At 43.2% G+C, this 19,109-nt stretch overlaps 2 protein-coding genes across 5 annotated transcripts in view; one reads left to right on the top strand and one right to left on the bottom strand.

Moving 5' to 3' along the window:
- GOLGA7B (golgin A7 family member B) overlaps positions 1 to 19,109 on the top strand; it is a 688,836-nt gene that overhangs the window by 23,371 nt on the left and 646,356 nt on the right. For 2 of the 4 annotated variants that reach the window (XM_063962310.1, XM_063962311.1), the window contains exon 2: positions 15,811 to 15,860. The exons of the other annotated variants lie outside the window; for them this stretch is intronic. In XM_063962310.1, coding sequence (XP_063818380.1) covers positions 15,858 to 15,860 — 3 coding nt within the window. In that variant the 5' untranslated portion in view covers positions 15,811 to 15,857. The remainder of the gene's footprint in view (positions 1 to 15,810; positions 15,861 to 19,109) is intronic. 4 annotated transcript variants of the gene reach the window in all.
- The window catches only part of SFRP5 (secreted frizzled related protein 5), a 251,907-nt gene continuing 237,268 nt past the window's right edge, over positions 4,471 to 19,109 (bottom strand). The window contains exon 3 of the mRNA XM_063962308.1: positions 4,471 to 7,143. Within this exon, the coding sequence (XP_063818378.1) occupies positions 6,791 to 7,143 (353 nt within the window). The 3' untranslated portion in view covers positions 4,471 to 6,790. The remainder of the gene's footprint in view (positions 7,144 to 19,109) is intronic.

The following is a 19,109-nucleotide window of genomic DNA, read 5'->3' as shown; positions in this document are numbered from 1 at the left end:
GACAGTGACTAGGTCTACACCTGAAATAGGTCGACATAGACAAGCTCGACATGGAAAAGGTTGAGATTAGTTTTCTATATTTTTTTTGGTCTCGTTTTCTCCGTAAAGTGACCGGGAACCCCAATTAGTGCACCGTATCCCCTCACATTGGCAGGTTACTATTCCCAATCATAGTCCACGTGGATCGTAAAGTATGAAAAAGTTAAAAAAATGAAATTGTTTTTTGTAAAACTCATGTCGCCCTTTTCATGTGTTGAGCTTTGACATGTCGGCCCAATGCATGTTGACCAATAGTGGTTGACTTAATGAGTGTCAACCTAAGTACTGTCGACCTAAAGACCGGATCCCATATTGTACACACAGTATAAATTCACAGCAAAATCCAGATTATAATACATAATGGCTATTGGCTTGGCTCTTTCACTTACACTTAACAAAGCTATAGAAACATTTTGCAACATTTAATGGGGTTTTCGGCATAAAATCATTTTTTACCAGGGCTAATTGTCTCGCCGGGGGCTGTCCTATTACCCCCGATAAGCCAGCACGAGCGGTGGCTTATCGGGGGTTACCTGAAGCTGCACCGGGTGCCGACTCCTGACAGCACCCGGCGCAGAGCTGTACCTCCGGCTCCCCCGGTCACATGGCCACTCCCCTGTGATGTGACCGCCGGGGGCGGTGGACAGGGGGAATGCGGTCACGGCGCTGACCCGGCTTCTCTGGGTCACCGTGCCGAGGACAGCTTCTGGATGCCTGCAGTCCCAGCCTGCTGCTGCTGCAGCGGGCATGGGACGCTGCAGGTTGTCCCGCTCATTGGAGATTTTGAGGCAGGCGAAACCAAATCCCCAGAAACAGTCCAGTTTCCTGTGCGAAAACGGGACTGTTTCTACGGAAAACACACAGGTTTCACTGAACCTGTGTGTTCTCGGGAGAAAGGGCATTTTTTTTTTTTTTACAGGCGGTCAATCTGGATAGCATGTAAAAGAATATTGGTGAAACATCGGTAAAAATAGCAAAAAACATGCGTTTTTTGCACCCGATGTTTTACCCGGGCCTAATAGGATATCACTCTTATTGTAGGTGAGACACTTAGGGGGGAATTCAATTATCTGTGGTATCTTACAGCGGGTTAAAGGATCCACTGGGGCTATTCAATTAGACCCAAAGGTAAGCTGCACTCAACAGGGATTTATTTTTGAGTCTGAGCAGACCAAAACAAAAATCCCTGATAACTTACCGTTTTTTGGGTGCTGCAATCGTGTTAACTCATAGGTCCGGGAACTTAGCCCAGATTCTATGAGTTAACGCCTGAAAACAAATTCATTTTTCTGGCGAGAAAAAGGGGATTCAACTGAATAGCCCTTTTTCACCCCCCATTAAATTAACTGTGCTAAATGAATTCCCCTATGGGTATTCAATTAGCCCCGAAGAGACATCAGGAGTGAAAACCCCCAATGTTTTTTCGGGTGTTGCGACTGGGCTACTCGATTAACTCGTCCGTTAAAAAGTGCATTTTCACCCGAAAACACACAGGTTCAGTGAAATCCCTGATAAGCCGCAGCACGAGCGGGCTTATCGGGGCTAATTAGATAACCCTCCCCCGGTGTTACTTTGCATCTGACACTGTGTGCGGGTAATTGAATAACCCCCACAGTACACTGCAGTTGGAAAACAAAAAGATAGAGATATTCTGAATAATGGGGGGAGGTGTGCAAGTTGCACGGCTATGGGCCCAATTCAGAGTCCATGCAACATGGGCGAATCTGTGATCTTTCACACTGCACGAACATACATCATTGTGGATCTCCAGGGTTATTGTGTATAGCACACAACTGAGCCTCATCTGTACTAGCGGCTAAATGAGTGTAACTAAGCGACAAAGGGGCTTTTGCGTGTTGGATAAGGGTGACGTGGACATGGAGATGGAATGGCGAATATAGGTCTGGTGTATATGAGGGCTGATAATGATGAAGGCTTCTTTCACAAGCAGATTTATAGGGATAAATAGTCCCCTCGTTCCCTTAAAAAAAAAAAAAAAAAATTGGAAATGGCTGTGTTACATACAGATGTGTCCTCACCCATCCTTTTGTGCCATATGGCGTGACCTACATGCTCTGCCACAGGTAGTGGTTCTCATACTTTTATACCAATATCTCAATTTTATTGTCTGTGTCGCATCGTAGCTGCACCCAGTTCCTCATACAGTACAGGGTGCTTACGATTAGTATTTTTGTCACAATGAAGTTGGTACAAAGTCACATATTAAGCACAATGCCACGTGGCTGGATGCATGATGTGGCTCACTCATATCGGCCCGCAGTCTTTTGCCTTTTTTTACCAGGTCAGTGTGCGAGTTGCACGCAGGTCTTGTCAGTGGCAGTGTCCAAGGTTCTTGTGCATTGCACTTTTGTTGCATTAGTGATGTCACTAAGACGCATGGCGTGACTTTGTTGCACATCTGTGGCACATTTTGAGAACAGGCTAGTGTGGACACATCTGCATACAGTATTTGCCTCAGTGTAAATTTTGGACATTTGGGGGGCAATCCAATTGTTCTCTCATGCCAGCAGCTCCCATCTAAAGATATTCATATGTTTTGCCATGGGAGCGAGATATTGGGAGTCCATTACTTATCATGCATGATGTGCCCACAATGCATTGTTTAGTTGCGTAAAGAGGCTAAACTTGTGCAAAATACTGCTCCCGAAAGCCCGACTGTTGGGGGATTTCTGCTAGCCACATCGGGAGCGCGCAAGCAGAAATACTGGGTGCCCACGAGAGTTGCTGCCGGGATCAAACAATTGAATTCCACCCTTGAATACTGTTCATAGTCAGGAGGCCACAGGCTAGATGCTTTCATAGAGAACACAGATAACCAACATATCACCCCCTACAGTTTCTATCGCAGTTAATCCATACACTGACCACATTTTAGACTTTTTCCTCCTCCGATTCATTTTTAATGGCCTATACTAGAATAATTTGATCCTTTCCCTGACACCACGAGGTCTCGGATGGATGAAGTAGCAGCAAAGTATACAATGATGTCTTTACAAAAACTGAAGTCTGTTTAGCCAAAGTCTGAACACCTTCTAAAAAAAAAGATCTTTTTGAGCCAATTCTGAACATGTAGAGTTTGGAAACTGTGGAAGCTTTAACTGTCCTGCGATTATAAAGTGTCTGCTGTATCTCCGGGATATAACATTTTTATGGGAGAGTAGTAGCTTCATAAATCATAACTTGCTCATCTCACATTTGTAAATGTAGGAATTCCAACACTTCCACACCCCAAACAAACCCCAGCCCGGCTTAGAGATGATGATAAACTGTGAGCTGACAGGGCTGCACACAAACACGTGTTCGTTAATGACACCATTATACTCTTGTTAAATTTTGGAACTACAGTATCTTGTCAAATAAACCTCAAGATTAGGAAAAGTATTTAATATTCTGTACATTATTACCCAAAATACCTCCAAGTTACCCTTTCTGTGGTTATAGAACCTTAGGAAAACCATTCTGGTTTAACGGTTAGAAATGTCAGTTTGTTCTTATATATTAACAATACAAATTGCCATTTAGAATGTTTTGTTGCATGTTTGTGTTAGTTTTGTTGCAACGTCTGATGTCTGTGCAGTGATAATCAGCTATAATAGTCATATAAGCTTTCTCTTTATACTTGCAGGATACCACATTCCTTAACAGGGATATTCTTCCATGGCGTTAGATGATTGTAGAGGGGGTTTAGCTATACTCTGGCTCTCTGACTGCCCAGCCAGATTAAGGTGGGAGTGCAAGGGATACTGTACCCCGGGCCCCCCTCTGTCAGGGGGCCCCCCAGTCAGGGCACACTGACATCACTATCGCTCCCTCTTGTGCAGCAGTGGAACCAGGCAGCCAGAATGTGAGCAGAACAGTATGCAGTGCAGGCAGAGACACAGGAGAATCAGGTTTCATGAGCTACCAATGAGCTTACTGACTAAAGAAGAGGTAGGAGGTGGGAGAGAGCTGTAAGTGACCCGGGGATCCCAGCTTCTCCTCCCCGCCTGGGTGTCTGGGTCATGTGTAACCTACTATCTAATGAGAGCATTCGGGTCTAGATAGAGAGACACACAGAGAGTCCTCCTGAGTTCTGTCCCAATGTATAAGTAGTACAAAGGCTCTGCTTTTGCAATTTTTCCAAGATAAATTATAGATTTTATTTTTCTACACACAATTCATACCTCCCAACATGACCCATTCCAGGAGGAACAAAATGCTCTCTACCTGGACTTCCCTCTTAATTTTTGATTGCAATCACCTCAGTTAAATAGTTCAACATAGGTAATGCCAATCATGTATTAACTGGGAAGTCCAGGTAGAGTGCATTTTGTCCTTCCTGGATTGGGTCATTTTGGGAATCTAATATGCACCCCCCTACCCCCTGTCTTAAATTCCTTGCTCCCCCCCCCCCCCAAGACTTAATCTGGCCCTGTGGAGGTAGCGTCTTCTGTAAGTAGACGTTTTGCTGGTTTCTGTGATCTGCAGCTGTGTCCGAAGACCGAGCATAAAATCCCATTGCTCATGTGAGTAACCTTGGGACACTTTAACTGGATAAAGCCTAAATTATTGTATCTCCATATTGAGCTGACCTGCTCTGTCAGACCCATGTTACTAGCTGACTCTGTCTGTCAGACCCATGTTACTAGCTGACCTTCTCTGACAGATCCATGTTACTAGCTGACTGCTCTATCAGATCCATGTTACTAGCTGAGCTGCTCTGTCAGGCCCATGTTACTACCTGACTCTGTCTGTCAGACCCATGTTACTAGCTGACCTGCTCTGTCAGACCCATGTTACTACCTGACCTGCTCTGTCAGACCCATGTTACTAGCTGACCTGCTCTATCAGATCCATGTTACTAGCTGACCTGCTCTGTCAGACCCATGTGCCTACCTGGCTCTGTCTGTTAGACCCATGTTACTAGCTGACCTGCTCTGTCAGACCCATGTTACTACCTGACCTGCTCTGTCAGACCCATGTTACTAGCTGACCTGCTCTATCAGACCCATGTTACTAGCTGACCTGCTCTGTCAGACCCATGTTACTAGCTGACCTGCTCTATCAGACCCATGTTACTAGCTGACCTTCTCTGTCAGACCCATGTTACTAGCTGTCCTGCTCTGTCAGACCCATGTTACAATCCGACTCTGTCTGTAAGACCCATGTTACTAGCTGACCTGCTCTGTCAGACCCATGTTACTAGCTGACCTGCTCTATCAGACCCATGTTACTATCTGACCACCTCTGTCAGACCCATGTTACTAGCTGACTCAGTATGTCAGACCCATCTTACTAGCTGACCTGCTCTGCCAAACCGATGTTACTAGCTGACCTGCTCTGTAAGACCCATGTTACTAGTTGAACTGCTCTGTCAGATCAATGTTACTAGCTGATCTGCTCTGTGTCAGACCCATGCTACTAGCTGATCTGCTCTGTCAGACCCATGTTACTAGCTGACCTTCTCTGCCAGACCCATGTTACTAGCTGACATGCTCTGCCAGACCCATGTTACTAGCTGACATGCTCTGCCAGACCCATCTTACTAGCTGACCTTCTCTGCCAGACCCATGTTACTAGCTGACCTGCTCTGTCAGACCCATATTACTAGCTGACCTGCTCTGTCAGATCCATGTAACTAGCTGACCTGCTCTGTCAGTCCCATGTTACTAGCTGACCTGCTCTGTCAGTCCCATGTTACTAGCTGACCTGCTCTGTAAGATCCATGATGTCATTAGCTGACCTGCTCCATCACATCCATGATGTCACTAGCTGACCTGCTCTGTCAGATCCATGATGTCACTAGTTGACCTGCTCTGTCACATTCATGATATCACTAGCTGACCTGCTCTGTTACATCAATGATGTCGCTAGCTGACCTGCTCTGTCAGATCCATCATGTCCCTAGCTGACCTGCTCTGTCACATCCATGATAGCACTAGTTGACCTGCTCTGTCACATGTCACTAGCTGACCTGCTCTGCCAGATCCATGATATCACTAGCTGACCTGCTCTGTCAGATCCTTGTCCATGTCTGGACAAGTTTCTGGCTCAACCGGTCTACTATATAGCTAGATACACTTTCATCCAAATAAATTGATATTCTTCTTTGACTTTAACTGCAGAAATATACAAACCTTTCCTGTTGCTAAGTTTAAATGTTTGGGGGGTTTTTCACAGTAGAATCGTGCCATAGAAGTTAAAAACTTATTAAAAAATCATATATATGTCTTTGGGGGAACAATATACATTTATAATATATGTGGAGAGGTTTTCTGGCATGCTAACTTCACATCACACAGAGTATAAGTCTACAGAGTGCTGCTGCCTAGTCACGAACCAGCGAACGTTCCTGTACTGTACATGCTTTATGATTCTTTTACCAGAGGCGGCTTTAGTCCTAATGCGTGTTGCCTAAGGGAATGATAAACTACTGCTTTGAACAACTGCGATAATGTTAGACTTAGAAATGTATTGTTCCAGTTCCGTTCTGAAGCCATAAACTTTGTGTTTTCTCATGTGTCCTTCAAATGAAGCTCTGCATCCTCAGCCCGCTCTCTCCCCATTTGCTATCTCCCATCCAGTATCCATCACGTCCTTCACCCTCTCCGATGCTCAGTATGACTACCCTAGTAATCTTTATTGAATTTTAAGCTCAGAGTATGCTATGTTACTGCTATTGCTAAAATATAAAGTCCGTTTTGGTAAGGCTGGGTGAGGGCATCATGATAAAGTTCTCTAGCTATGGGTCTTAGCGGAAGGATCCCATGTGTGAGCCGGCACCATGAGAAGTAGTGTCAGAACATGGGTAGGAGAACATGAAGTTCACTGCATACTTCATGTCTTTACTTTTCTTGTCCCACTTGTAGATGGCGGTGAGCAAAAGCTTATTGTCCACCTTTCGACCCATAATAAGGAAACTGCCGCTCAGGTTGTCAAGTTGGGGGCACGGGCATCCTGCCGCGTTCTTAATGTACAAGACCAGCTTGCGGAATTCTTTCCTCTTCAGTTTTCCTGCCTTTAGAACTTTCTTCTTCTTTTGGGCTGCTATGAGCTTTCGGTCTCCGTTCTCGATCTTCACCTCTTTAATCCGCATCCGCAGAACTGAAAAAGAAACACACAGGTCAGACAAGGTGGAAAGCCGAATGTACAAGATTTGGAGTGGACGTTCATTTTCCTTATCTAGAATGTAAAATTATGCAGAAGAAGGAAAGTTAAACAACAAGCTTTGGTAAGCCAAAGATACTTGGTCCTCAATATGTTGCGATATCGAGAGCAAGGCTTTTCATTTGTATTAGATTCTGTGGGTTAGAGGTACAGGTATCAAACTTTCAAGAGAGATAAGATGTACAGTAGATGCTGCCCATAACATTTATAATAAGCATAATAAGCTTCTAAAGTACTGTATCTGTCATTCTATAGATTGTGCTAGATAAATTATAGCTAGATACATCTCCCCCGTATCTAAAAAAAAATATCATCTTTTCTTGTTCTTTTCATTAATGGTTTAAAAGCTGTATTTTGTAGTTATAATAAATTAATAAAAATTCCTTTCGTTGTTTTAGTTTTTGTACATTGTATTCACATTTTATGAATGAATAAGAGTTTAAAAGGTCTTTAAAAAAAAAATAAAAAAAAAATCCCTAAATCCTTCCCCAAGGAGCTACAGTATATACTGTGGTGGTATAAGTACAGATATCTTCCTCTAATCACTATCGCAGTCTCGTGATGATAAGCGGGACCACTAAAGAAAAATATCTCTCCTTTCAATGGTATGAGTAACTACAGGGCTGGTCTTGTTTTGCACAAAACGATTTTGCAGGAGCTCTGCTGCACACGCGTTCGCACTTCTGCAAAGCGAAAATACACTCCCCAGTGGGCAGCGACAATGTGTTTGCACGGCTGCTAAAAAAAGTAGCTAGCGAGCGATCAACTCGGAATGACCCCCATTGTCTCTTCCTCTTTTCTTTGCTTGATGTGTATGGGCTAGAAATTAATTGACCTACTTAGCTGAAAGTTAAAGGGCCCTTTCTCTTACATCCTAGAGGATACTGGGGTCCATATTAGTACCATGGGGTATAGACAGGTCCACTAGGAACCATGGGCTCTTTAAGAATTTGATAGTGTGGGCTGGCTCCTCCCTCTATGCCCCTCTTACAAAACTCAGTTTAGAAAATGTGCCCGGAGGAGCCGGTCACGCTTGGGAAGCCCCTGAAGAGTTTTCTGCATTTATTTTCTATTTTTTATTTTCAGGCAGGTCTGGTTGGCACCAGACTGCCTGCTTCGTGGGACTTAGGGGGGGGGGGGGGACGGCCCAACCTTCCTAGGGTTAATGGTCCCGTTCCCCGCTGACAGGACACTGAGCTCCTGAGGGAACTATTAACAAGCCCCACCACGGCGAGCATACAGACCCGCAGCACGCCGCCTCCCCTAACAGAGCCAGAAGTCAGAAGAGTGGTGAGTAGGTGGCCGGCATCCTGGTTAGCGGGTCATCGGCTGTAATGGCGGCACACGGGTAGGAGCACATTGCTGACATGCAGGCTGCGCTCCAGGCTTCAGAGACACTGTGTGACCGCTGTGAGGTGCGAGCTGAAGCCACTAATGATACCCACACTGGCAGTACACTACAGGAGTTTTATCCCACTGTAGAACAGAATATTACCTCAGCCAGTATAAAACACCGGGAAGGCCGCGCGCCATTAAGGGGGCGGGGCTTCACTATGAGCGGATCCAGCAGCTCACCACCGCCATTTTCCCTCTGCGGCTATACACAGGCAGATTGGCAGGGAAGCGCAGCTCCTCCACATGGACTCCAGAACACCTCAACGGTACCAGGGGGTCATAGCAGGGGGGGGGGGGAGCAATATATGGTGTACTAAGCCCTATTAAGGGTACTCAGTTTGCGACCCAGCTAAACTTGTTCTTTAACTACAGGGGCGCTGTGTGGCTGGCTCCATTATACTCTGTGTCTCCCTGGAATGGCTCTGTATGGGTTAACTGTGCTTTTAACCTATATTCCTGTGTGTGTGTGTGTGTGTGTGTGTGTGTGTGTGTGTGTGTGTGTGTGTGTGTGTGTCACATTTACTATGTCAAAGGAGTGTGTATCATGCACAGCACAGTGTTTTTCTCAATCTGAGGGATCACTGCGGTGTACTCAGGATAGTACACATTCTCAGGCTAGTGGATCTGAACCAGTATGGTTAGATTCATTAAAAGGGATGATTTCAAATATTTTGAATAAATGATCCCAAAATGAGAAGGAGACGCAATACTTAAGGTAATCTGTTGATGACCTCATGAATAGAGATTCAGTGGTCATTCCAGCGTCTCAGACCCCTGCCCTCTGAAAATTTCCCTGTGGGAACCTACACCATCTGCAGATGGCGCTGCTTCCCGGTGCACCGCTCTTTCCAGTGGGAAGTTGGTACGGATTGCAAAGAGAGATCCCATTAATTTCCCTTTCATCTTTCTAGGTGGTAAAAAGAAAATATTTATGCAGCCAAAGAACAATTCCTATACATACAGCAACTAACGGGTGCATTATAGATGATCTGTCATCTGCACAGTAAGCCAGTAACATATGGATGAGTGAACTGCCTCCAAGGTGTCTCAGAGGTGTGGCTGGATGGGAGTCATTCAATACTCTCTGTGACGGGGATGAAACTCCCTTTCTGTGACTTGGATCCCCTTTCTAGCCTACTTGGATGAGAACTGAGGCTCCATACTTCACGACTAGGGAGTCAGGACCAGGGGCTGGAATGGGTGTGCAGAAACAGCCAAAGTACAGTAAAGGTTGGGTGTGAGTATGTCATGAATTGTGACTAAAATGGTAGCTGACTGGAGGGATCTGACTTGCGGGGCAACATGGAGCAGGTGTACTAAGCCTTGGTGAATGATAAATAAACTACCAACCAAACAGCTCCCAACTCCATTTTTCAAACACAGCCTAAGACAAGTCATTTCTAGGCAGTAAAGAGAAGAGGACATGCTTCCCTACTCTTCAGGAATGTCTGGAAGCCTTTTCAAGTGTTCCAGAAGTCTATTGACAGTAAGGTGAACCTCCCATACCCTGCTTCTGTTTCTTGTGTAGTGGGCAGAGCCTTGGTGAGTCATTTTGAGTCACCAGTCGCCACCTTCACTGTGGTAAGAAATAATACAAATCATGTCTGTGCAGCCCCCTGAATTTGCCCCTTGGAATTTCCTACCAGGATCTCTCAGAGGGTGGAGTTTTATGGAAGCTTCCATTAAGCAACTATCGCCCTAAGCTGCAGAGGCTTTGGAACAAGCAATGTTCTGTTAAAAAAAAGGTTGGCAGATATGTAATAGTGCGATTTGCTAGTTGTTTTTGCCTTAAAACTAATTGCTGCTTTAAATTTAGAGGCTTTCTCAACCGATAACAAACTGGGACCATCAAATTGCAACCTATTACATTTGGGGGTCATTCTGAGTTGATCACTCACTAGCAGTTTTTAGCAGCCGTGCAAACGCTATGCCGCCGCCCACTGGGTGTGTATTTTAGCTTAGCAGAAGTGAGAACGGTTGTATCGCAGAGCGGCTACAATTTTTTTTTGTGTAGCTCAAAACCTACTCAGCGCTAGTGATCACTTCAGACTATTCAGTTCCGGATTTGACGTCACAAACCCGCCCAGCGTTCGCCCAGCCACGCCTGCGTTTTTCCTGGCACGCCTGCGTTTTTCCGCACACTCCCTGAAAACGGTCAGTTGCCACCCAGAAACGCCCACTTCATATCAATCACTCCGCGGCAAGCAGTGCGACTGAAATGCATCGCTAGACTCTGTGCAAAACTACATCGGTCATTGTGCCCGTACATCGCGCGTGCACATTGCGCTGCATACGCATGTGCAGAACTGCCGTTTTTTAGCCTGACCGCTGCGAACAAATGCAGCTAGTGATCAACTCGGAATAACCCCCATGGACTCTTGTCTTCTTGTCTTTATCAATGCATGTTGCCTAACAGTTTCTGCATCTGAGATAAGTGAGCTCATGAGATGATGGCAGAGAGTTCTTGTCGGTGGTTTCTTTTTCCCGCCAGCTGGGCATGTTTTACAGAGGATTTATGGAAACATAACATTAAAGTAAATCCCACTTAAAAACACATTTTAGAGTGTAGACCACAGTTTTGGATCGCCTTCCACTTTCTCCCCATTTATTGGTTTATTCACTTAATGCCTTGTAGTTTGGCCCGCAGCGAAAAGCAGCGCTCCTTTACATGCAGCAGAGTGAAACCATTCACGGCAAACATACAGAGATTGTGTCCACAACAGCTGTTCCTTTGGACTTGTCTTCAATTTTTTTATGTATTTGAGAATCCAATTTTTAGATGCTATACCCGTTTTCACTATATATATATATATATATATATATATATATACATACTAAATCTTCCTTATGCGCTAATCTTAGTAGTGTAGTGGACCCCGAGCAATTTTATGACGGAGTGGTTATCATTAATTAATATACTATTGATGAGCAGCTTCCCCCAAATTAGGCCTCTTGCCAATAGGCCTATGAAAATGTATGCAAATAGTTGTTTTTGGGGTGCGCTCTGATGTTCAACGGATCTTGCTTATATGGATGTGAACTGTGGATGTTCTATATACCTCATATGATGACACCCAAGATATTATAATATAATCTTATTGTTAAAATACAAGTAAAACTTCAAGAATACATTTTTTTATACATAAAACAAATTTCAACTATTCATTGATTTGGCTGCACATACAGTTTTTTGTTAATACAATAATTTAATAATATTAATAAAAATTGTTTAATCCAATGCGTTTCGTCTAGAGCGACTTCTTTAGGGGTGTTAACTGTCCTATTATTGTACTCCCATTTTGGACTCCAGACTTCACAGATGTGATTGACTGCTGCTGGCCACATTAGGGTCTGGACAAATGTTTAAAAACACTGCTAAAAATAAATGTAAAAAATGTATTGAAGATTATTGATGTCAGTTTAAATCTAAAGAAATCAAGCCACCTGTTATCCATTAATGAAACTCACAAACAATGGTTTTATCAGCATAATTGTTTGCTCTTACTTACAGTGATCCATCTATGAGTGAGGAATTTTTCTGTTCCCACAAAATGGGAGTCCAATAATAAGACAATTAACACCCCTGAAGAAGTCGCTATAGACGAAACGCGTTGGAAGAAACATACATTTTTATTAATATTATTCAATTATTGCATTAACAAAAAACTGTATGGGTAGACAAATCAATGAATAGTTGAAAGTTGTTTTAAGTGTAAAAAACATCAGAGTGCACCCCAAAAACAACTATTTGCATATATATATATATATATATACTTGAAAACAGAAGAGGCGGCACTCCAGGTTGAAAAATAGTAAAACTCTTTAGTGATAAACCGTTATGGTTTATGTCTAAGGAGTTTCACTATTTTTTAACTTGGGAGCGCTACCTCTTCTGTTTTCAAGTATCTACAAGGTTGCTATACCCTGGGAAGGCACACCAGTGAAGATTATCAGTGGGGTATTGCTGCACTGGGTGAGTGTCGGGTTTGGAAGTATTTTATATATATATATATATACATGCGCATTTATCCCTTATGCATTGTGTCTAAAACACCAGTGTAATGGTGATGTCAAACCACATACATACTGCTCCAGCAATGTCACATACGGTCACAGCCCAACTGTTAATGAACACTACAACAAACTGTGTGTTATAACTATTAAGTTAAGGCTTCCTGTCTGAAGGCCATTTCCATAGAGTCGTATTGTAGGGTTCTGTGTTATATATATTGAATCCAAAGGAGAAAATAATGGGTTTAAAAAAAAAACATAAGCAATAAAGTGTAGAGGGAAAATGTCTACTAATGAAGGGTGTTTTTATTGACCCCAAGCCCTTGACCCATATTCACATCATCCATGGCGATGTCCATGACCCAGATTGTCAAGCAGCCTAGAAGCTAACATTTCATTATCACCCTTCAGAGTCCTCATTCTCTGCCCACAGGCTTATCTCAATATTGCACAGATATCATAATGCAGAAAATATGATCGCTATCAGTCCCAGACCATTTTATAGAGATCCCTAGATTCCTCTCCAGCCAGACTGCTCTACTGAAGTACTGTAAGGGGATGCGGTCAAGATGCCGCCGGCCGGAATCCCGGCGGTCGAAATACCGACGCCGGAATCCCGACCGCCACAATCCCGACATATTCTCCCTCCGTGGGTGTCCACGACACCCATAGAGGGAGAATATAATAGTGTGCCGAGCGTGGCGAGCGAAGCGAGCCCGCAAGGGGCTGCGTTCCGCTCGCCACCCCTGTCGGGATTGTGTGGTCAGGATTCCGGCGTCGGTATTTCGACCGCCGGGATTCCGGCCGGCGGCATTTAGTACTGATCCCACTGTAAGTGGGCTAACATCATCTGAAGATGGCATTAGCTAAAATAATTTTGTTAAATAGCAATCCCCATCATTTTCTATATTGACGTTGCTATCAAGCTATATCACTGATATAATCTGCTTTATACCTTCACTAAATCAGTGTGAAACTTAATTCTGATGTTTCTGCATGTTACATAGAAATTGACGGCAGTTAGGAACCACTTGGCCCATCTAGTCTGCCACTTTTTTTTACCATATTTTTACCTCAAACCTTATTTGATCCTTATTTCATTGTCTATCCCATGCATTTTTAAATTGCTCTACTGTCTTAGCCTCTACCACGTCTGCTGGGAGGCTATTCCACTTGTCCAATACCTTTCTGTGAAGTAATTTTTCCTTAACTTTCTCCTGAGCCTACTTCCCTCCAGTTTCAGTGCATGTCCTCATGTTCTAATACTTCTCTTGATTTGAAGAATGTTTCCCTCCTGGACTTTGTTAAAACCTTTTATATATTTGTCCCCCCTTTCCTTTCTCTGCTCCAAACTATATATATTGAGATTTTTTAGTCTTTCTGGGTAAGTTTTGTGATGTAGGCCATGCACCATTTTAGTTGCCCTTCTATGTACAGTCTCTAATGTATTAATATCCTCCTGAAGATATGTCCTCCAGAATTGAACACAATATTCTAGATGAGGCCATACCAATGACCTATACAGTGGCATTATTACTTCTTTCTTTCATTCTTTCTTTCTGCTGCTGATTCCTCTCCCTATGCAGCCAAGTGTCTGACTAGCCTTCCTCATTGCTTTATTACATTGCTTACCTGCCTTTAAGTCACCTGAAATAGTGACTCCTAGATCCCTTTCCTCCTCAGTAGTTTTCACTATAGTGCCATTAATACTATATTTAGTCTTTTGGGTTTTTGAGACCCAAGTGCATGATTTTGCATTATAGAATATTTTGCTGTGTTAGGGGCATAATTAGTTTGATAAATACACCCAATGTGTTCAATACCTCCCAATTCCAACGTGATATAGAGTATAAGCATCTTTCTATGAATGGATGGCCATATCCCTGAATGGGTCCAGAAGCTCCACACAATTGTGCTGAAATTTGGGCAGCAGTGGATCCAGCACACCATTCCTCAACATTTAGAGTGTGGGAGAGGAGCCCTGGTAGAGGTGGTGGGGGACAGTGGCGAATTTCCTATTAGGCACGCAAGGCACATGTCTAGGGGCTGCACCTGTTTGGGGGCGGCAATTGGATGCTTGTGTTGGTACTGTCAGCCTGAAATGTACCAGTAACTGCAACATATTTCCGCTGTACTGTACCATATGACATCTTAATTGGAGTGTAAATGGGTAGGACATGCACATACTGCCCCTGTAAGCTTCCCATTTAGCAAATATGTATATATCCATTCATTAAAAAGAAAAAGTCATGGTGGCTTTTTTATTATTCTATTAAATTGGCTCTCATCAAATGAGAGCTTATAACTAATCAATGAAAATAATAAAATTAGGAAAAGGGGGGGCTTACTGTTGTGCCTAGGGGTTCCCTTACCCCTAAATGCACCCCTGGTGGGGGAGGGTGTGGGATGATGGTTAAGTTTCTGGAAAGAACACCCAGCATTGCCACTATAGTAGTGTGCAAATGGGGTCACAGTCCAGACCTTCTGGTCCTCACAAACATACAGTAGCTGTACTCAGCATCAACTTACAAATTACTTATTTCCGCAAATAGAACTTTGCCGACGTTCACTTAGAAATTAAATGATACCGCTGACCCTTCCTCTATTTTCTATAAAAATACATTCAGTTCTTTGGGAGGTCCAGTTCCACTGTAAGAGCGCATCCAGATTGCAGATGGACGTTTTGTATAAAACAAATAAAAAAAATATTGGATGAATACTGTATGTTTTATAAATACTTACTGTAATCCAAGCATGTGACTGGCTGAGGTGTCAGGGTTCATGTACGGTGTGAGGGCCCATTTACATTTATGGGTCCATGCTGCATAAAGTCTTGCTTTCATCGCCCGTATCTTTAATAACCTGATCTTCAGCGCTGACACGTCAATACACTTGTGCCGTTGTGAGTCTCCAGACTGAACCAGGCCAGCTGGACACACACACACGCAAGTGACCGATCCAAAATACTCGCCGTCCTAGTCATCGCAGTATTCATCCATCCTGGTGGCATACAGGAGAAATGAATGTGTGGTCTGTGATCCTTACCTTCCATGTCTGCTGCCAGAAGCCAGAGCTCCAGTCCAGTTTTCCAGCTGATATTAGTATAGACTGCACTCATATCATACTTGGAATGTGGAGGTAAACTCTGTCTGAGCCTGAAGCACACATTCAGCCAAATTCCCTTTTCTCCCCTCACAGTTCCAGTACTAAAGGTGAGAACTTCCTGAGACTTAGACTGACTATAAATGGTAAGTAAACATTTCAATTTCATCAATGCTCGGATTTTGAGACTTTTTTTTCTTCTTCGGGTTTCCATAGTGCTTGAACCAGGGTGAGCACAGACCTCCCGTGCTGAGTGAGATTCGCACTGTTTGAGTTAAGACTGACTCATCAGGGGTACATGTACTAAGCAGTGATAAAAGTGGTGAAGTGAGCCAGTGGAGAAGTTGCCCATGGCAACCAATCAGTTGCTCTGTATACTTTTATAGTATGCAAATTATAAATGTTACGTCAATGCTGATTGGTTGCCATGGGCAACTTCTCCACTGGCTCACTTCTCCACTTTTATCACTGCTTAGTACATCTCCCCCTGACAATATTGTTGGGGTAGCCTGACGGCAGCTGTAAAGCCTGTCAGATGGTGGCGCTACAGTGCACACAGATGCTTTATAACAAAGGGATGCGCCCAGAGTATTCATCTATATCTCACGCACTCATTGTAAGGATGTAGTCAGTATGGCACACTTATTACGTCGACACCGGACCATTCATTTTTAATCAGGATGGTTAAAAATGATGATAGTCAACAAGTCCACAACTGGAAAATGTCAACAATCTTAAAATGTTGACATACTCCATGTCTACGTAGCCAAAATGGCTACAAAAAATCCTTGGGGTGATCTGTTGCCATTGTGAAGAGGTCAACTTTTGGTAAATATTGGCATGTTCTAAGTCGACGTGGCACATGCCGACTTGTACTCTGTCGTATTCTATGGAATACCTGGTGACAGGGATAGGCTGGGTCCGAGAAGCAGCCCTGGCTTATCACTTTGCATTCGCGCCACAGCTGCGGCTGAGGGGGCATGGCCACAGGTGAAGACAAGAAGGGGTGGTACTTCCACGACTCACAGGGATGTACAATGAGTCAAGGGGGCCTGGCCTTGCGGCAGATGTGTCCTTACTGACATACAGTACAGTAGCATTATTGCACCATATGGTGCGAGATACGACTTAGTTGTGGTGCCACTGACAGTCTTTGCATTTTGTAATTTATTTTTGCATTGCGTGGCATCTTTGTTGAATCACAACTGCGATCCAACAGACTTGCTGTGAACTAGGGATTTAGAATTTACATTTATGTCAAAATCATGGCAGTGTAAATGTTTATGATATTTCGTGGTGGGATGACTGGTGCAGGGTTCATGGTGAGGCTCTGATATATCGGTCTTGCCAGTGACGGATTCAGGGGGAGGGCACCAAGGCACGTGACCCCATGTCATTTAGGAGAATTAAAAAAAATATATATTTTATCCCACTACAACTACACTAACAGACTACCCGAAAGTCTTACAAGGGGTAGACAGGAGACCACAGGATCATGCATATCCACATACCACCAGGAAGGATAGTGCAGTGGGCGGTGTGCTATGCTCCGTCCAGTGACTCACTGAAAAGGACGAGCCTGTGTTATCGAGCACCCATGCCTATCCCTTTATTTGGCTCTAGGAACCACGGTGCCTCCATGGGACATGGGCAGTCGATTGCGATACGGGATGCCGGAGTTTGCGTGTGAAAAAATATAACCCACCCAAATCTAAATCTCTCTGCACATGTTGCATCTGCTCCACCTACAGTGCAACATGGTTTTGCCCAATTGCTAACTTTTTTGGTTTGCTAACAACTCTGAATGACCCTCTTAATTCATAATCTCCTGTCCGCCCTCCTCTTCGTACAAGAAGGTCCATAGAACACGTCGCCTGCAGAAGCAAATTCATGTATCATCATTTATCGGCAGATAAGACACTACAAGTTTTGGAAGTATAGTTTAAATTCCAGAGATTTCCCTGTGCATTGTTCTGTGACTGTCCTCCACTATCAGAATCCTTTGTAATGAATTCATTGATAAGAAGTTCAGTATTGACATGATTGGGCAGGAATGATAGACTGGAACATGTCTACGGTTAGACACAGTACAAGAGTTTCAAAGGTAAATCAGCAAGGATATCGGGCTCTCCATAGATAACTCATTTTTACAACATACTTTGAAGTACATGAAACGTACCAGGCCGCTCAACGCCACTGCTAAACAATCCAGCTACAGTAAGTCTAGTCGCTGACTTCTCATTGATTAAACCTCGGGATGGGATCTGTGCACTCTCTCAGAACCCTAATAATCCTGTTTTTCGTAGAAGTTGAAATAATAAATTTGAAATACTGTAGTTTCAGAGACAATTTAGAAAAAAATGTATCACTTCTGGATACGATTCAGTAAGGGCATTAGAGGAGTTTTTAACACTTTCTGTCCGTACATAGGGCCTCATTCAGACCTGATCGCAGCAACAAAAATGTTTTGCTCTAATGGGCAAAACCATGTGCACTGCAGTGGGGCAGATGTAACATGCGCAGAGAGAGTTAGATTTGGCTGATCATTTTGATAACACACTGCTTAAATGTTACTATTTTGATCAATAAAGTGTAATTAAGCATAATTTTATTATGATTCTAAGTCTATAGCATTTACTGTATTACATATACAGGTTGAGTATCCCTTATCCAAAATGCTTGGGACCAGAGGTATTTTGGATATCGGATTTTTCCGTATTTTGGAATAATTGCATACCATAAGGAGATATCATGGCGATGGGACCTAAATCTAAGCACAGAATGCATTTATGTTACATATACACCTTATACACACAGCCTGAAGGTCATTTTAGACAATATTTTTTTATAACTTTGTACATTAAACAAAGTGTTTGTACAGTCACACAATTCATTAATGTTTCATATACACCTTATACACACAGCCTGAAGGTCATTTAATACAATATTTTTAATAACTTTGTGTATTAAACAAAGTTTGTGTACATTGAGTCATCAAAAAACAAAGGTTTCACTATCTCACTCTCACTCAAAAAAGTCCGTATTTCGGAATATTCCATATTTCGGAATATTTGGATATGGGATACTCAGCCTGTTTATTGTTATATATGTGTATGTTCAGTGAGAAGATATAGTTTTGCATATGTGGGTATATTGAGCACAAAATCCAATAGCCAGCCTCTGACACAAGACCATAGGGCAGAAAGGCAACATGTAACAAAATAATGTTTATATTCTGTAAATTATTTGGTGAAGTTAGGTTGACAACATACTTTAGCGTCAAATTTCTCCTTTGCTGAGGACATGGCTCATATTATATACATGATGCTGTGTCTGCACTATGGGCCTAATTCAGACCTGATCATAGCAGCAAATTTGTTAGCAGTTGGGCAAAA

This window comes from Pseudophryne corroboree, chromosome 3 (assembly GCF_028390025.1).
Source record: "Pseudophryne corroboree isolate aPseCor3 chromosome 3, aPseCor3.hap2, whole genome shotgun sequence".
Taxonomy (NCBI): Eukaryota; Metazoa; Chordata; class Amphibia; order Anura; family Myobatrachidae; genus Pseudophryne; species Pseudophryne corroboree.
Note: the sequence above shows the minus strand (reverse complement) of the source record. Positions and strands in the feature narration are given on the sequence as shown.